General features: G+C 42.7%; 1 protein-coding gene across 17 annotated transcripts in view; it reads left to right on the top strand.

Annotated features, from left to right (window-relative positions):
- The first annotated feature begins 603 nt into the window (after positions 1 to 603).
- The window catches only part of PARD3 (par-3 family cell polarity regulator), a 420,270-nt gene continuing 407,756 nt past the window's right edge, over positions 604 to 13,117 (top strand). For 8 of the 17 annotated variants that reach the window (XM_072154020.1, XM_072154026.1, XM_072154024.1 and 5 more), the window contains exon 1: positions 604 to 937. In XM_072154020.1, the coding sequence (XP_072010121.1) occupies positions 818 to 937 (120 nt within the window). In that variant the 5' untranslated portion in view covers positions 604 to 817. The remainder of the gene's footprint in view (positions 938 to 13,117) is intronic. The other 9 variants (XM_072154030.1, XM_072154032.1, XM_072154031.1 and 6 more) reach the window with 3 other exon arrangements.

Consider the following 13,117-nt stretch of genomic DNA (forward strand, 5'->3'; position numbering starts at 1 on the left):
ATGTACGATATGAGTTGACTTATAGAGTCTGGTAATAAGACCAATTAATGGATATCAATATTAGAGGTTTAGATATGAGATATGAAGATAGATATATATTGGTAATAGTTAGAGATGAGATAGATCAACTATAGATGTGAGATAAATAAAGACAGATATAGATAGATGAAAGATAGATATGAGATAGATAGATGAATATAGAGAGCTATTCTATTTTAGATACAGATAGATATAAGTAGCTAGATACATAGGAGATAGATATAGACAGACAGAGATATAGATAGATATGAGCTAGATACTAGATAGATAGATATGAGATATATATTGGATAGATATGAGATAGAGACACTCTCAGCCGGGCTGTATTAGTTGCTCTGTGTCTCGCCCTCTCCTGTACAGGTCTGTGCTCTGTGATAATATTATTAATATCAGCAGCGCAGTCAATATTCAGATTAGTAAAATGCCGCCAACCAATCACTATAAAGCCCAAGGATTAAGAGGCGTGGTTATATCCAGCGCGAACACTTCTTTGGTCAATGTACCTGTCTCTCTAATATAGCTGAAGCTGATTGGTGGAGGCGCGCAGCACTCCGCGTCCCGTTGGATGCGCCAGTGGCGGTCACACAATCCTGTTGGGAGAGGTGGGAGGAGCTGCGCGTTCACATGCAGGAGAGGAGGAGGCGGAGGGAGGAGGCTGCTGCTGCAGGCCCCGCACACACCGGAGAATACGGAGGGAAAACCGGAACCCTGGATTAACCCCTTCGGGTAGGAGCGCGGGGAGAACAAGGCGGCATCCGCTAACTCCCCGGGCGGCGCTATGAAGGTGACGGTGAGCTTCGGTAGGACCCGGGTAGTGGTGCCCTGTGGAGACGGGAACTTGAAAGTTTCAAGCCTCATACAGCAAGCGGTGACCAGGTACAAGAAGGCCATAGCCAAGGTGAGTGAGGCCGGGGGAGAGCTCTGCCTAATCCCGGGGGTGCAGTGTGTGCGCCGGGGATGTAATGACTGAGTCCCCCCTATATTTTAGGGGTGGTGCAGCCCGTCTGGTGAGTTTTCTATGGTGGATCTCTCTACTCTTTGATCTGGCAGGGGGGTACAGTGTCATCAGCACTAAACTCTGCTAAGTGTTGTGTGGAATAGTGATGCTGTGTTTGCCATGTACACTGGTGGATGGAGGCTGCGGACCCTGTTGCACTGCTCCTTGTTCTAGACTTCTAGGCTTCTTTATTGCTGTCCTTTCTGTGTTTACAAACAGTGATGGAGGTGGAAGGGTTCGCCATCCGCTTTACCTTTTATTATTGCTGTGGTTTTTAGCCTGGAATTAGATGCATATTTTTGCTGTGCGATTGACGTTGCATGGTCCTAACTTTTGTACGATTTTTGCAACCTGTAAGCGGAAAAAAAAATTAGCGCCTAATGGACGACAGGTCACACATGAGGGCCTGTAATCGGGTACATCTGGGATGTAAATTTTAAACCCAGTGCAATGTTACTGCATTGGGTGCTGTGTACTGTCCTGCAGTCATAAAAGTTTTGCCACCACCTGATCTGGGGGATGGGAGGTCCCCATTTGTCAGCCCAGTCATGTGCTCTTTGCTGTAGGAGAAGGTTTAGTACAAAAGTTGACCTAACTGGACCTTTAGGCCGAGTTACTCTGTGATTCTTTGATTTTTTAAGGAATATTAAAATTTATATCTATAGGATAGGTTATCAGTATCATATTGTAGGCGTCCAACACCTCTCAGCTGATTCTAGCAGAAGTCTAGCAGATCCAGAAGTCCAGCTCTCCACTCTGTTTAGTGGTTGGCACTCCTAACTACGGATGAGCTCTTCTTCATGGGTATAGGAGCTAATCTGCAGCTTCAGGCATCGGCCCCTACACAGAGAACGGAGCTGGACAAGTGCCAGGATCAGCTGTAATGTCGACTTCCACCAATCTGATATTAAAGGAAATCTACCATCAAAATCAAGCCTGATGAACCAACACTTGCTCATATAGACCCAAGCATCCTGACTGTGGTAATCTACTTATATATGTCATCCGTGGCCTCCATCCTTCAAAAATCAACTTTAAAATTATGCTACTTTTTCTGAAGGGTGTTTGTTGCCAGAGCCCCTCCATGCTGCAGCTACACAGGCAGTAGTTACACTATCTGAACCTCTTCTGCTTCCTATACACTTCCCCACTCTCACTCCCTACTGTAATCTTACACAGTGGGAGGGTGAAGAGCTCCGTGTAACAGCTTTTGAAGCTACAATACACACAGGCACTGGTAACACCCCCCCCCCCCCCAGAGGCCTTTAGACTCATTAGCAGAATTTTAAAAGTTTATTTTAGAAGGACGGAGGCCATGGATAACAAATATAACATAACCAATGTGCCCCTGGTTTATCATGATGGATTTTGATGGTAGATTTCCTTTAAATTGGGCTAAGCTTTAGGCCAGGTTATATGTCATGTACGTCCTCACTTTGGTGTAAAATATCCGCTTGCAGGTAAAGTCCTTAAGAGATTTGTGATCTGAGAACTTCAAAGCTGAACATAAAATGTGCTTTCAGTATTGCGTTACACCGCTCACATGTAAGAGTAGGCAGTGAGTAAGGCCAGGGCTCCACAGAAACTTTCGGTCACTGGTGAGTCACAGTAAATGTGCATCATCGCTACAACTTGTGTAGAAATTCAGTAGTTTCATAAAAGGGAACCTCTCACCAGATTTCACCCCATGAAACTACTACCCTTCTCAGTTGGGTATAAAATGTTCTTTCTAGAATTCCTTCTTGTATGTTAAATCAGGTAAACTAAGCAGAGAAGAGTCATATTTTCCTGAGATGAGTCACGTTTAGATGCTGCAGGGGGAGCGTCACTTTAGATGGTCCTATTTTTATTTCTATAGCATCTAGAAACAAGCTTCTGGTGTCATACTATATGAATTTCGTCTTTTGGATCACATTAGGCTTGTGGTTCTGTGAGCTACAGAAATGCATGGTTCCGGTATGTTTGGACCCTAGGTGGTTGCTTCTACTTGCAATGTTGTGTGCAGTACGAACTGCAACCTGTAGACAAACGGTGGTGCTATTTTTTTGGAAATTTTTTTTTGTTTTTCTAAATTTTGTGTCAACCAAACATTTCTTCTTATTCCTGGTAAGAGTTAAAGTAGCACATGATTCTGAATCCGGTTCTTACAGATTTCTGGTTCTGTTTGGTCCCTGTTTGTTGGGAATTTATCCTACAATCCATACAGTGAGATTTATTAACTCGTGAAAGGCTTGTAGTTGCCGTGAAACTCTTCCCGATTTGTCTGGCGGCGAGTTCCGAGTCTGACGTGCGGTGACTCCAGGCATGTGACAGTAGTCGTCTCCCTGCTCAGTATTTTCTCCTCGGGGTCTGGTATGTGGACATCGCGGTGACAGCTCAATACTAATCTACTTTTAACTGAGGGACATGTGTATCTCCAGGGATTATTAATATTCCTTTGCTTCGACGGTGTTTATAGCCAACTATCGGCTGCGTTACTGGTGCACATCTGTCAGATATGATTTCTCGAGCTACTTCTAGTTTTTTCCACCATGCTTTACACTGCATCTTCCTCCCTAAATAAATGTTTGCACTACAGCCTTGCAGCGCTGGGGACCTGGGTTCATGTATCAGGGTCAATATCTGCAAAGAGCTTGTATGTTCTCTCCGTGTTTGTGTGGGTTTCCTCCCACACTCCAAAACATACCGGTAGGTTGATTAGATTGTGAGTCCCACTGGGGACAGGGACAGATTTAGAAAATTCTGTGCAGCGCTGCATAATCTGTGTGCACTATATAAATAAAGAATTATTATAATTATTATTATTTATGTTCATACTTTACCGCGTTTTGTCATATGCAGAGATGAGTGACTTTCCCCTTGTTATTTATCATGGCCAAACCTGAACTGAAACTACGGTACCACTGATATCTGGTCATGGAATTTGGTAATTCCTGATAATTATCTGTGAATGAAGATACAATAAGATTCTCCTTCTGCTGCTTTTAGTTGCATGTGTGGAGCTCTTGAGTATATTTGCTGTAAAGGAAAATAATTCTCCAGAAAAACGTATTCTCTGGTAAGTGAGGCGTCTGGCAGTGACTTGTTACCCCCTCCTTGGACCTCAACATGCGCATGTGTGTAAGTATGCGCTCACACAGTGGCCCAAATTTATTAAAGCGTTTCCGACAGTTTACTGTCTGACTCTACACTAAAAAAAAAGAATGTGCAACCTGCTTGTACTTGCATTTTTAAAGTGTCTGCGCCAGTTTTGTGTCGCACTGCACTTGTGTCCGACAAGACAGAAAAAATGTTTATCTTGGAGGGGCGAGTTAGGGCTTAGTTGGAGTTTGCGCCACATTTATTACTGACGTGCACCACAATTCTGCAGCATCAACGAAGTGCAAAAAAAAATGGCAGGACCTGCTCTTCTTATAGCTTCTTATACTCTGCTTTTACAAAATAATTATGCAAATGAGACTGAGGGGCTTCAGGCGTCATTGACATATATGGAGCAGGAGCCTCTCAGGTTCAGCTGCATAATTTTTTAAACTTTTTTTTTACCCCCCATATAGGGCACACACCTGTATGTCAGTGTGCTTGGTGTACATTCCTTGATGTTGGTGGTAGATGTCTTTTAACTTGTTCGTTAACACAATGTAAACGTAACGTATGAGCGGCTATGGTGGGCGGAGAGTTACATTGCCTTTTGTCTGTTTGGCCGGCTACTACGTAGCGTATTTGGCCTAGCCTGGGACGACTGTGTCTTAAGCTGTACATGGGAGCAGAAATTCTCCATTCTTCTGTCTCGTGCTGAAAATATGATTCCACATATTTAGTATTTCCATGGGAAGGCAGGACTAGGATTCTCGCTCCAAGCACGGGCTTCAGTCTGGGAAATTTTGCCAGCACATGGACCTTGTTGCCCGTACCTAACATGTTCCTCAGCAACTGCCGCCATATGGCCTAAGCCAGTGGTGGCGGACCTATGGCACGGGTGCCAGAGGTGGCACTCAGTGCCCTTTCTGCGGGCACTCAGGCCATCAGAGTTCACCAAACACTGAATATTCCTACAGTCCCAGACAACTTAAGAGATGCTGCTCTAAGCGCTAGCTATTTTAAAGTGACACTTTATTGGCTGTTTGGAACTGTGGGAAAAGTGAGAAGGTGATGACAGAAGTGCATTATCTTTGTAGGTCCTCCTGCTGGACCCACCATTCTTCCTGTACAGAGAGGCCATGGAGAGAAGCTACAATGGTAGTTTGAATTTGCCCTCCTCTTGTCAACTTTACTGTTGGCCTTAGGGGGCCGATACAATTGAAAGATGTGGAAGAACAGGGAGCATTAAGTTACTGTATAAAATTCCATGTTGGCACTTCACGGTAAATTAGCACCCTGTATATTTATTCAACCAAAATAAAAAAGTGGATTTTGGTTGAAGTTTGGGCACTCGGTCTCTAAAAGGTTCGCCATCACTGGCCTAAGCTGTAATATTTGTGAAGCTAGAATGTATCTTATATCGACGTGTACAATACATATGGCTCAAATGTTGCCATTTCTTTCTTTGGTCACAATTTGGATGGATCTTGAACTCTCTTTCTGGCACTAGACGCCTTAGGGAAAACATGTTAGAAATAACAAGGCAGCTGCTTATCGTAGAACAGTCCCTGGTTAGTCCTGCAAATCTTATAGGATGTTTTTATTTTAGATTTTCGAAATAAAAAAAGTTCCAGAACTTGATAGATTCCACAGGTTGGTGCGGTGTAATGGGATCTCCTGTCAGATGACTCGCACTCCTCTTGGTAGGTACAGGACGGTCAGACATTCCTGGCATACCTGCTAATCTACTTACGTGCTCGGTATTGTCACTTTACACTGCACATACAAGGAATATGCACTTAATGGTCTCTGCTCACTTTATCATAGAGAGAGATCTGTACTGCGCTGCAGAATATGTGGCGCTATATAATCCAATGGCATTGTTACCAAAATGTAGATTATAGAAGGAATATGTCATACAGTTTCTGACCTTTTTGTGGTTTAAAATGCTCAATTATTATTTTTATTTTAATAAAGTTGTGTTTTTTAGCACCGTCTCTCGGTACTTTTAAATATAACAAAATTTTCACAACAAATCTGAAGGAATTGGTCAAAGTTTTCAGGCTTCTATACTCCTAATGACATATATCCTGGGATAAATCAGCAGTATAGAAGGCTGGAAAACCAACTTATCTTCAGCGTACCCAATCCAAAGAACTAAGCCTTTAGAAGAGTCGTCTGGTAGCACCTTTTCTTCCTCTTCCTGCATGTAAGCTTGACTGGACCAACCAAGGGTTGAGCGGAAACTTGGCCCAAATTATTGTTGGCTCAACCGATCTTGCAAGTATATGGCCACCTGTAGATAAAGCATTTTCTATAATATAGGAAGTTATTTTGTTAAGTGGTTTTGCAAATTGAGTTTTTTTTTTTTCCAAGGCTCATTCACATTGGGAATTTTGTCTCTTCTTAGCGCTAAGTTAGATGAGCAATGATCACCCCATTAGGCAGCGTCATTACCTATTAGGCCACCTTTTTACTCTCCTTCTAACACATTGTATAGGATCCAGTTACACTACCTCGGGATGCTGCACTTTCATCTGTCAACTTGGGGTTGACACCTGCGGAATGATAAACCTTTCACTAAGTAATTGATGTCTCGTTTTCCTGCTATGGAATTTCCATAAGGAGAGTGAATTCCTTCCTGACCCTGATCCATGGCCTCTTGTCTAGTCAGTTACCTATGCCACACTGACAAGATGAAATAACATCAAAACACCATTGTGTATAGTCCAGAGTTTATTAATTTTGGGTGGGACTTCTTGGTTTGGCAAATATCCCACACCGTGTCACTAGGCTTCTCGAAAGTCAGGCATTGATATAGAAGGATCTGCCTTATTCTTTTAAACTTTAGGCTTGTGTCTATCTCCATAGTTTACTACACTCTGGGCTAAAAGTGTATGGAGTCTCCACCATTGCTCAGTGTCCTACGATAGTATGTGGACAGGAGAAGGTGAGTAATCTGCATTCTGCTCAGTCAGCACTTTGTTTCGGCATTGTTTAGTCTGTTCTGTGTCAGAAGCGATGTAATGCCATCGTGTTTGCGGATAGATTACACAAATGCCTTGAAAATGACAGAAATTGCTGACTCGTAAGATGTCTCTGTGGTTCCTCAAGTGTTAAATCCGGAGCTGTCTTGGGCGTCTTAATCGAATCTTGAACTGCTGATATTGGGATATTCGTGCTCATTTTCATATTATTCCTCATGAATATTTTGCAAGCAATTGGTTAGAGGTTATTTTAAAAGAAAAAGAGATTTGTGTTCTGTACAGTTTTAAATTTTTTTGATCACTTAATTCTTAACATATATTTATAGACAATATTTGCATATTTGTCAACATGGTTAGGTTGTCATTTTACTCCAGTTTCAAAGCAGTGTAACTAGTGGGTGGCCTATACAGTTCACCAACAGGACCTAGAAGTTGGCTCTGTATACTCGTATATGGCTCCCGTCAATGTGGCTTCACCTCTACAGTAAAATTTTGGCCAACCCTTTTAAGTGGCAATGCTGATACATTTTTGATGACTTTTAGAATATATGTACCCTCACAGCAAGTCCCAGAAAAATAGGGGTGTTGGGATTGGTCCAAAAAATATGTATAATTTTGCTCCAGAAAGTTACTGACAGGGTATTTTTTGGTGCATGAGATGAACAAGGTAAAAAAGTTTACCATTCGCACTCCCCTCCAACCACTGACATGGGAATGGTGTTCGTAAATGGGACTTGTATGCAGTAATATGTTGTCCCCATTACTGCTGGAAGCCCACAGCACATGGGATAGGAAGTGAACCCAAAATTTGAACAATAAATTTTGCTAAAGTAAGTGACCACGGAGAGGGGACCCAAGCCTTGAGAGCTTACGGTCTTATAAAGAATGTTAGTGAGGGTAGAAGCTGCTTTTTTTTTTTCTATTTTCGTGGTGTCGAGGTTACTGCAGGTTATAGACTTTCCTGAAGTTGTGGGTTTCGGGTTCCTTTCAAAGGTTTTAGTTACGGGATGCAGTCTAATGCAAGTACAAGCTCCTGGGAGATGCACAGGAGGCTTGGCAAAGTGAAGGAGATAGATAAAAAATATGGGTTGAGAGCAGAGATCGCGATAACGCCTCTACAAGCGTCTATGACGCTTGTAGAGGCTGATTTACCCTTCCAAAAAACCGCCAAGCGTATAAATACGCTTGGTAGTTATTTGCCGGCTGGGTGCTTGGCTGCCGGCGCTTGCTGCCCAGGATCGCAGCTCACGCCGCAACACTCGGCAACACCCACAATATAGTGCAGTCCCTCCTCTCCTGCCCAGCTATCTAGCGGCTCCGATGGAAAGTCATGTGACCGGAGCACAGGTCACATGACGTTCTACATCGGCCGCGGGCTGAAGCAGTGAGTAGCTCCGCCCATCCCCCCCCATGGCCGTGTGTGATTGTGCACACAGAGCTATGAACAAGATTGGGCTGTCTATGTGACAGCCCAATCTTGTAGCCAGAGCAGCCCCTGTATACAGTGAGAGGCTGCAGGGAAGGTGCTATATGCATCCTCCCTGCATAACTCTGTATACAGATCACTGATAACAGTGATCCAATAGACTGTTACCATTAGGTCACTGTTATCTGTGATCTATATATAAGTTTAGCAGGGAACACATGCGACCTTGTAAAAAAAAAAAAAAAGTAATTAAAAAAAACCAAAAAAATGACATTAAAAGTAAAAAAAGTAAAAAAAAAAGTAATTAAAAAAAACCAAAAAAATGACATTAAAAGTAAAAATTAAACAGTTTAAAAAAAGCGATATGTCCCCAACCCCCCCCCCCCCAAAAAAAAATTTAATAAGTTTAGCGGTGTCAGGCATCAGCCAGGTCTATGGGGGAGGGGGTCATGGGGGTGGAGTGTCTGCGGCCAGCGTCAGCTCTGGCCCGCTCTGTGGGTGGGGTCTGGGGCTCAGCGTCAGCCCTGGCCCACTTTGTGGGTGGTGGGGTCTTGGGCCGGCGTCGGCTCTGGCCCTCTCTGTGGGTGGGGTCTGGGGCTCAGTGTCAGCGCAGGGCCGCTCTTTGGGTGGTGGGGGGATCTGGGGCCAGAGTGTGCCCTGGCCCGCTCTGTGGGTGGAGGGTTCTTGGGCTGGCATCAGCTCTGGCCCGCTCTGTGGGTGATGGTAGGGGTCTGGGGCTCAACGTCAACCCTGGCCCGCTCTGTGGGTGGTGGTGGGGGTCTGGGGCCACCGTCAGCTCTGGCCCACTTTATGGGTGGAGGGGTCTTGGGCGGGCGTCAGCTCTGGCCCTCTCTGTGGGTGGGGTCTGGGGCGCAGCTTCAGCCTTGGGCAACTCTGTGGGTGGTTGGGGGTCTGGGGTCGGCCCCAAATAGTACTATAATTGTCCCAAGAAGCTATAAAAACAGGGGCTGTAACAAATTTTCTTCTATAAATAGACCTATATAATAATAATAATCTTTATTTCTATAGCGCTTCATATTCCGTAGCGCTTTACAAATCATAGGGGACATATACAACTATATTACATTACAAAGAACAAACAGTCATATGGAACAAAAGTTTATTAACATGACATATTATTAATATGACTAGGAGTTATATATTTGTATTACTGAAAATTTCATACTCCTCCTCGGCTGAGATTACTCCTCAAAAATGTTGAGAGGAGTATTATTACCCTTCTGGAAAAATGTTAGTGCGACCTCTGGTTGAGAGGATCACCCGTTGAAGATTTTGATGTTTCGAGAATTGGGAAGTGGTGTATATATAGGGGACATGTTAAGCATGGCTATTCGTTTTGTACTTTCTCAACGAGAAGCCAGAGAATGATGTAGCAGATGGAAGAGGTTTAGGAGTAGTAACTATAGAGGTAGATTAACCGGACACATAAGTTGGAGCACAAGGGTTTGCCTGGAGAAGGATGTTGCCGCAGTCTAGGAGGTAGATGATCAGAGCATTTACTAAAATGTTGCTAATGAATGGCATTTGAGAAAGATTTCTTCACTTGACATAGATTTCCCAAGCTGGTGGGCTCATGAGATTCGAGAAAGTGTGTCATTACTGTTATCGATGGAACTGGTGGTAGACGCTTGTCCCAGGGCTCAATCATAATACCCAAAAAGGAAACCATCCTTGTTCTAAGAAGAGAGATTGGTGGTGATTAATTTTGGCTGTCGGAGAAACCATATAAATCTCCCTCTTCCCGCTAGTTTCGGGCTTTCTCCGACACGCACGGCACCATAGGTGTGTTGGGGCGAAGATCGGGCATGAAGGGCCGGCTGGGGCGTGAACACCCAGACTGTCACATTCGCTATAGTACAGTGATGGCTAACCTATGGCACTGCCAGAGGTGGCACTCGGAGCCCTTTCTGTGGGCACTCAGGCCATCACCAGAGATGACTCCAGGTATCTTCCTGCAGTCCCAGACAGCCCAGGACTTGCTGTGCACAGTGGTACTTTAACCCCTTAACGCTGAAGCCACTTTTCACCTTCCTGACACGGCCCATTTTTTTAAATCTGACGTGTCTATTTAAGTGGTTATAACTTTGGAACGCTTTAACATATCCAGTTGATTTTGAGATTGTTTTTTCGTGACACATTGTACTTCATGCTGGTTGAGAAATTTAATCAATATATTTAGTATTTATTTATGAAATAAATGGAAATTTGGCAAAAATTTTGAGAAAAACAATGTTTTCCAAATTCAAAATTTTCTACTTTTTGGAAAGTTGTTCATATCACTAAAATAACTTGATAACTAACATTTTCCATATGTCTGCTTTAACTTGGCATCATTTTTCAAACATCTTTTCCTTTATTTAGGATGTTAGGAGGCTTATAACTTTAGGTGCAATTTTTCAGATTTTCACGAAAATCATCAAAACCTACTTTTGGAGGGTCAATTTAGTTAGAAGTGACTTTATAAGGCCTACATGACAGAAAACCCCCACAAATTACACCATTTTAGAAACTACACCCCTCAAAATATTCAAAACAACCTTTGGGAATTTTGTTAACCCTTTGAGCGTTTCATGAGGGTGAAAGATAAATGAAAGTGAAATTAGAGAAATGTAATTTTATCTTACTATAGATTCATTGAACACTAAAATTTGCACCTTCACAATGGGTTAAAAAGGAAAATGCATTTTACAATATTTAGGGCAATTCCTCCTGAGTATGCCAATACCCATTTTGTCACTGTACCCTGCTGTACGGGCACAGGGGGGCACTTGGAATGGAAAGAGCGTTGTTTCGTTTTTGCAGGGCAAATATGGCTGAAAAAGTTTTCATGTGTCAGGATGCATTTGGAGAGCCATAATGGTACCAAAACAGAGAAAAGCCCCAACATGAGACACCATTTTGGAAAGTACACCCCTTGGAGAGTTTAGCAACGTGTAATTTGTGTATTTTCCCCAACAGGTGTTTGATTCAATTAGGCCCCAAAAGTGAAAAAAGGTGAAAATTTTCTCAAAAAAGTCACTTTTACCCCAAATTTTTGTAAGCCACAAGGGATAAAAGATGAAACAACCCCATAAATGTGTAAAACTATTTCTCCTAAGCACAGAACTGCACCACTTTTGCATATAAAGTGTGTTATGGGTACACAGTAGGGCTCAGAAGGGAAAGAGGGGCTTTGGCCTTTTAGAAGCCAGATTTGACAATCATCCTTTACATGTGTCAGGATGCATTTGGAGAGCCCTAGTGGTACCAAAACAGAGGGGAACCCCAACAAGTGTCACCATTTTGGAAAGTGCACTCTTTGGAGAATTCAGCAAGGTGTGATATGTGTATTTACCCCTACAGGTGTTTGCTTCAATTAGGTCCCTAAAAGGAAAAAGGTGAACATTTTCCCAAAAAAGTCACTTTTACGGCTAATTTTTGTATCCCATAAGGCATTAAAGATGAAACAACCCCAAAAAATGTGTACTAGCATTTCTCCCGAGTATAAAATTGCCCCACACATGCAAATAAAATGTTGTATGGGTACGCAGTGGAGCTCAGAAGGGAAAGAGGGGTGTTGGCCTTTTAGAAGCCAAATTTGACAGACATCCTTTACATGTGTCAGCATGCATTTAGAGAGCCGTAGTGGTACCAAAACAGAGGGGAACCCCAACAAGTGTCACCATTTTGGAAAGCACACCCCTTAGAGAATTTAGCAAGGTGTAATATGTGTATTTGTCCGTAAAGGTGTTTGCTTTAATTAGGACTTAAATAGATAAAAGGTGAACATTTTCTTATAAAGGTCATTTTACTCCTAATTTTATATAGCCACAAGGGATAAAAAAATTTAATAACCCCCCAAAATGTGTAAACCTATTTCTCTCGAGTGTAGAAGTACCCCACATGTGTATATAAAATGTTGTATGGGGCGCACAGTAAAAGGAAAGGGGAATGTTTGCCTTTTAGAAGCCAAATTTGACAGAAATGTTTGACATGCATTTGGAGAACCCTAGTGGTATAAAACAGAGAAGAATCCGAAAAGTGACCCTAATCTTTGAATGCACACCCCTTAGAGAATTTTGCAATGTGTAATATATGTATTTGCCCCTATAGGTGAATGATCCAATTAGGCCCTAATCATTAAAAAGGTGAAAATGTTCCTATAAATGTCACTTTACCCCTAATTTATGTAAGCCACAAGGGATAATATATTAAATAACCCCAAAAAAGGTGTAAAACTATTTCTCCCGAGTGTAGAAGTACCCCACATGTGCATATAAAATGCATTATGGGCGCACAGTAGAGGAAAAGAGGGATGTTTGTCTTTTAGAGGCCAAATTTGCAAGAAATCCTTCACATGTGTCAGGATACATTTGGAGAGCCGTAGTGGTACCAAAACAGAGGAAAACCCGAAAAGTGACCCTAATTGTTGAATGTACACCCCTTGGGGAATATAGCAAGGTGTAATATGTGGTGTAGTGTAATACACGTCGTGAAATGAGCATTTTGAACATATAGGTGGTTTCCAAATATGATGTGCAATGGAGTCCAAGATGGAAATTTCAATTATTTCTGGAAAGTTCAGTGCCC

Source organism: Engystomops pustulosus, chromosome 5, assembly GCF_040894005.1.
Source record: "Engystomops pustulosus chromosome 5, aEngPut4.maternal, whole genome shotgun sequence".
Classification (NCBI taxonomy): domain Eukaryota; kingdom Metazoa; phylum Chordata; class Amphibia; order Anura; family Leptodactylidae; genus Engystomops; species Engystomops pustulosus.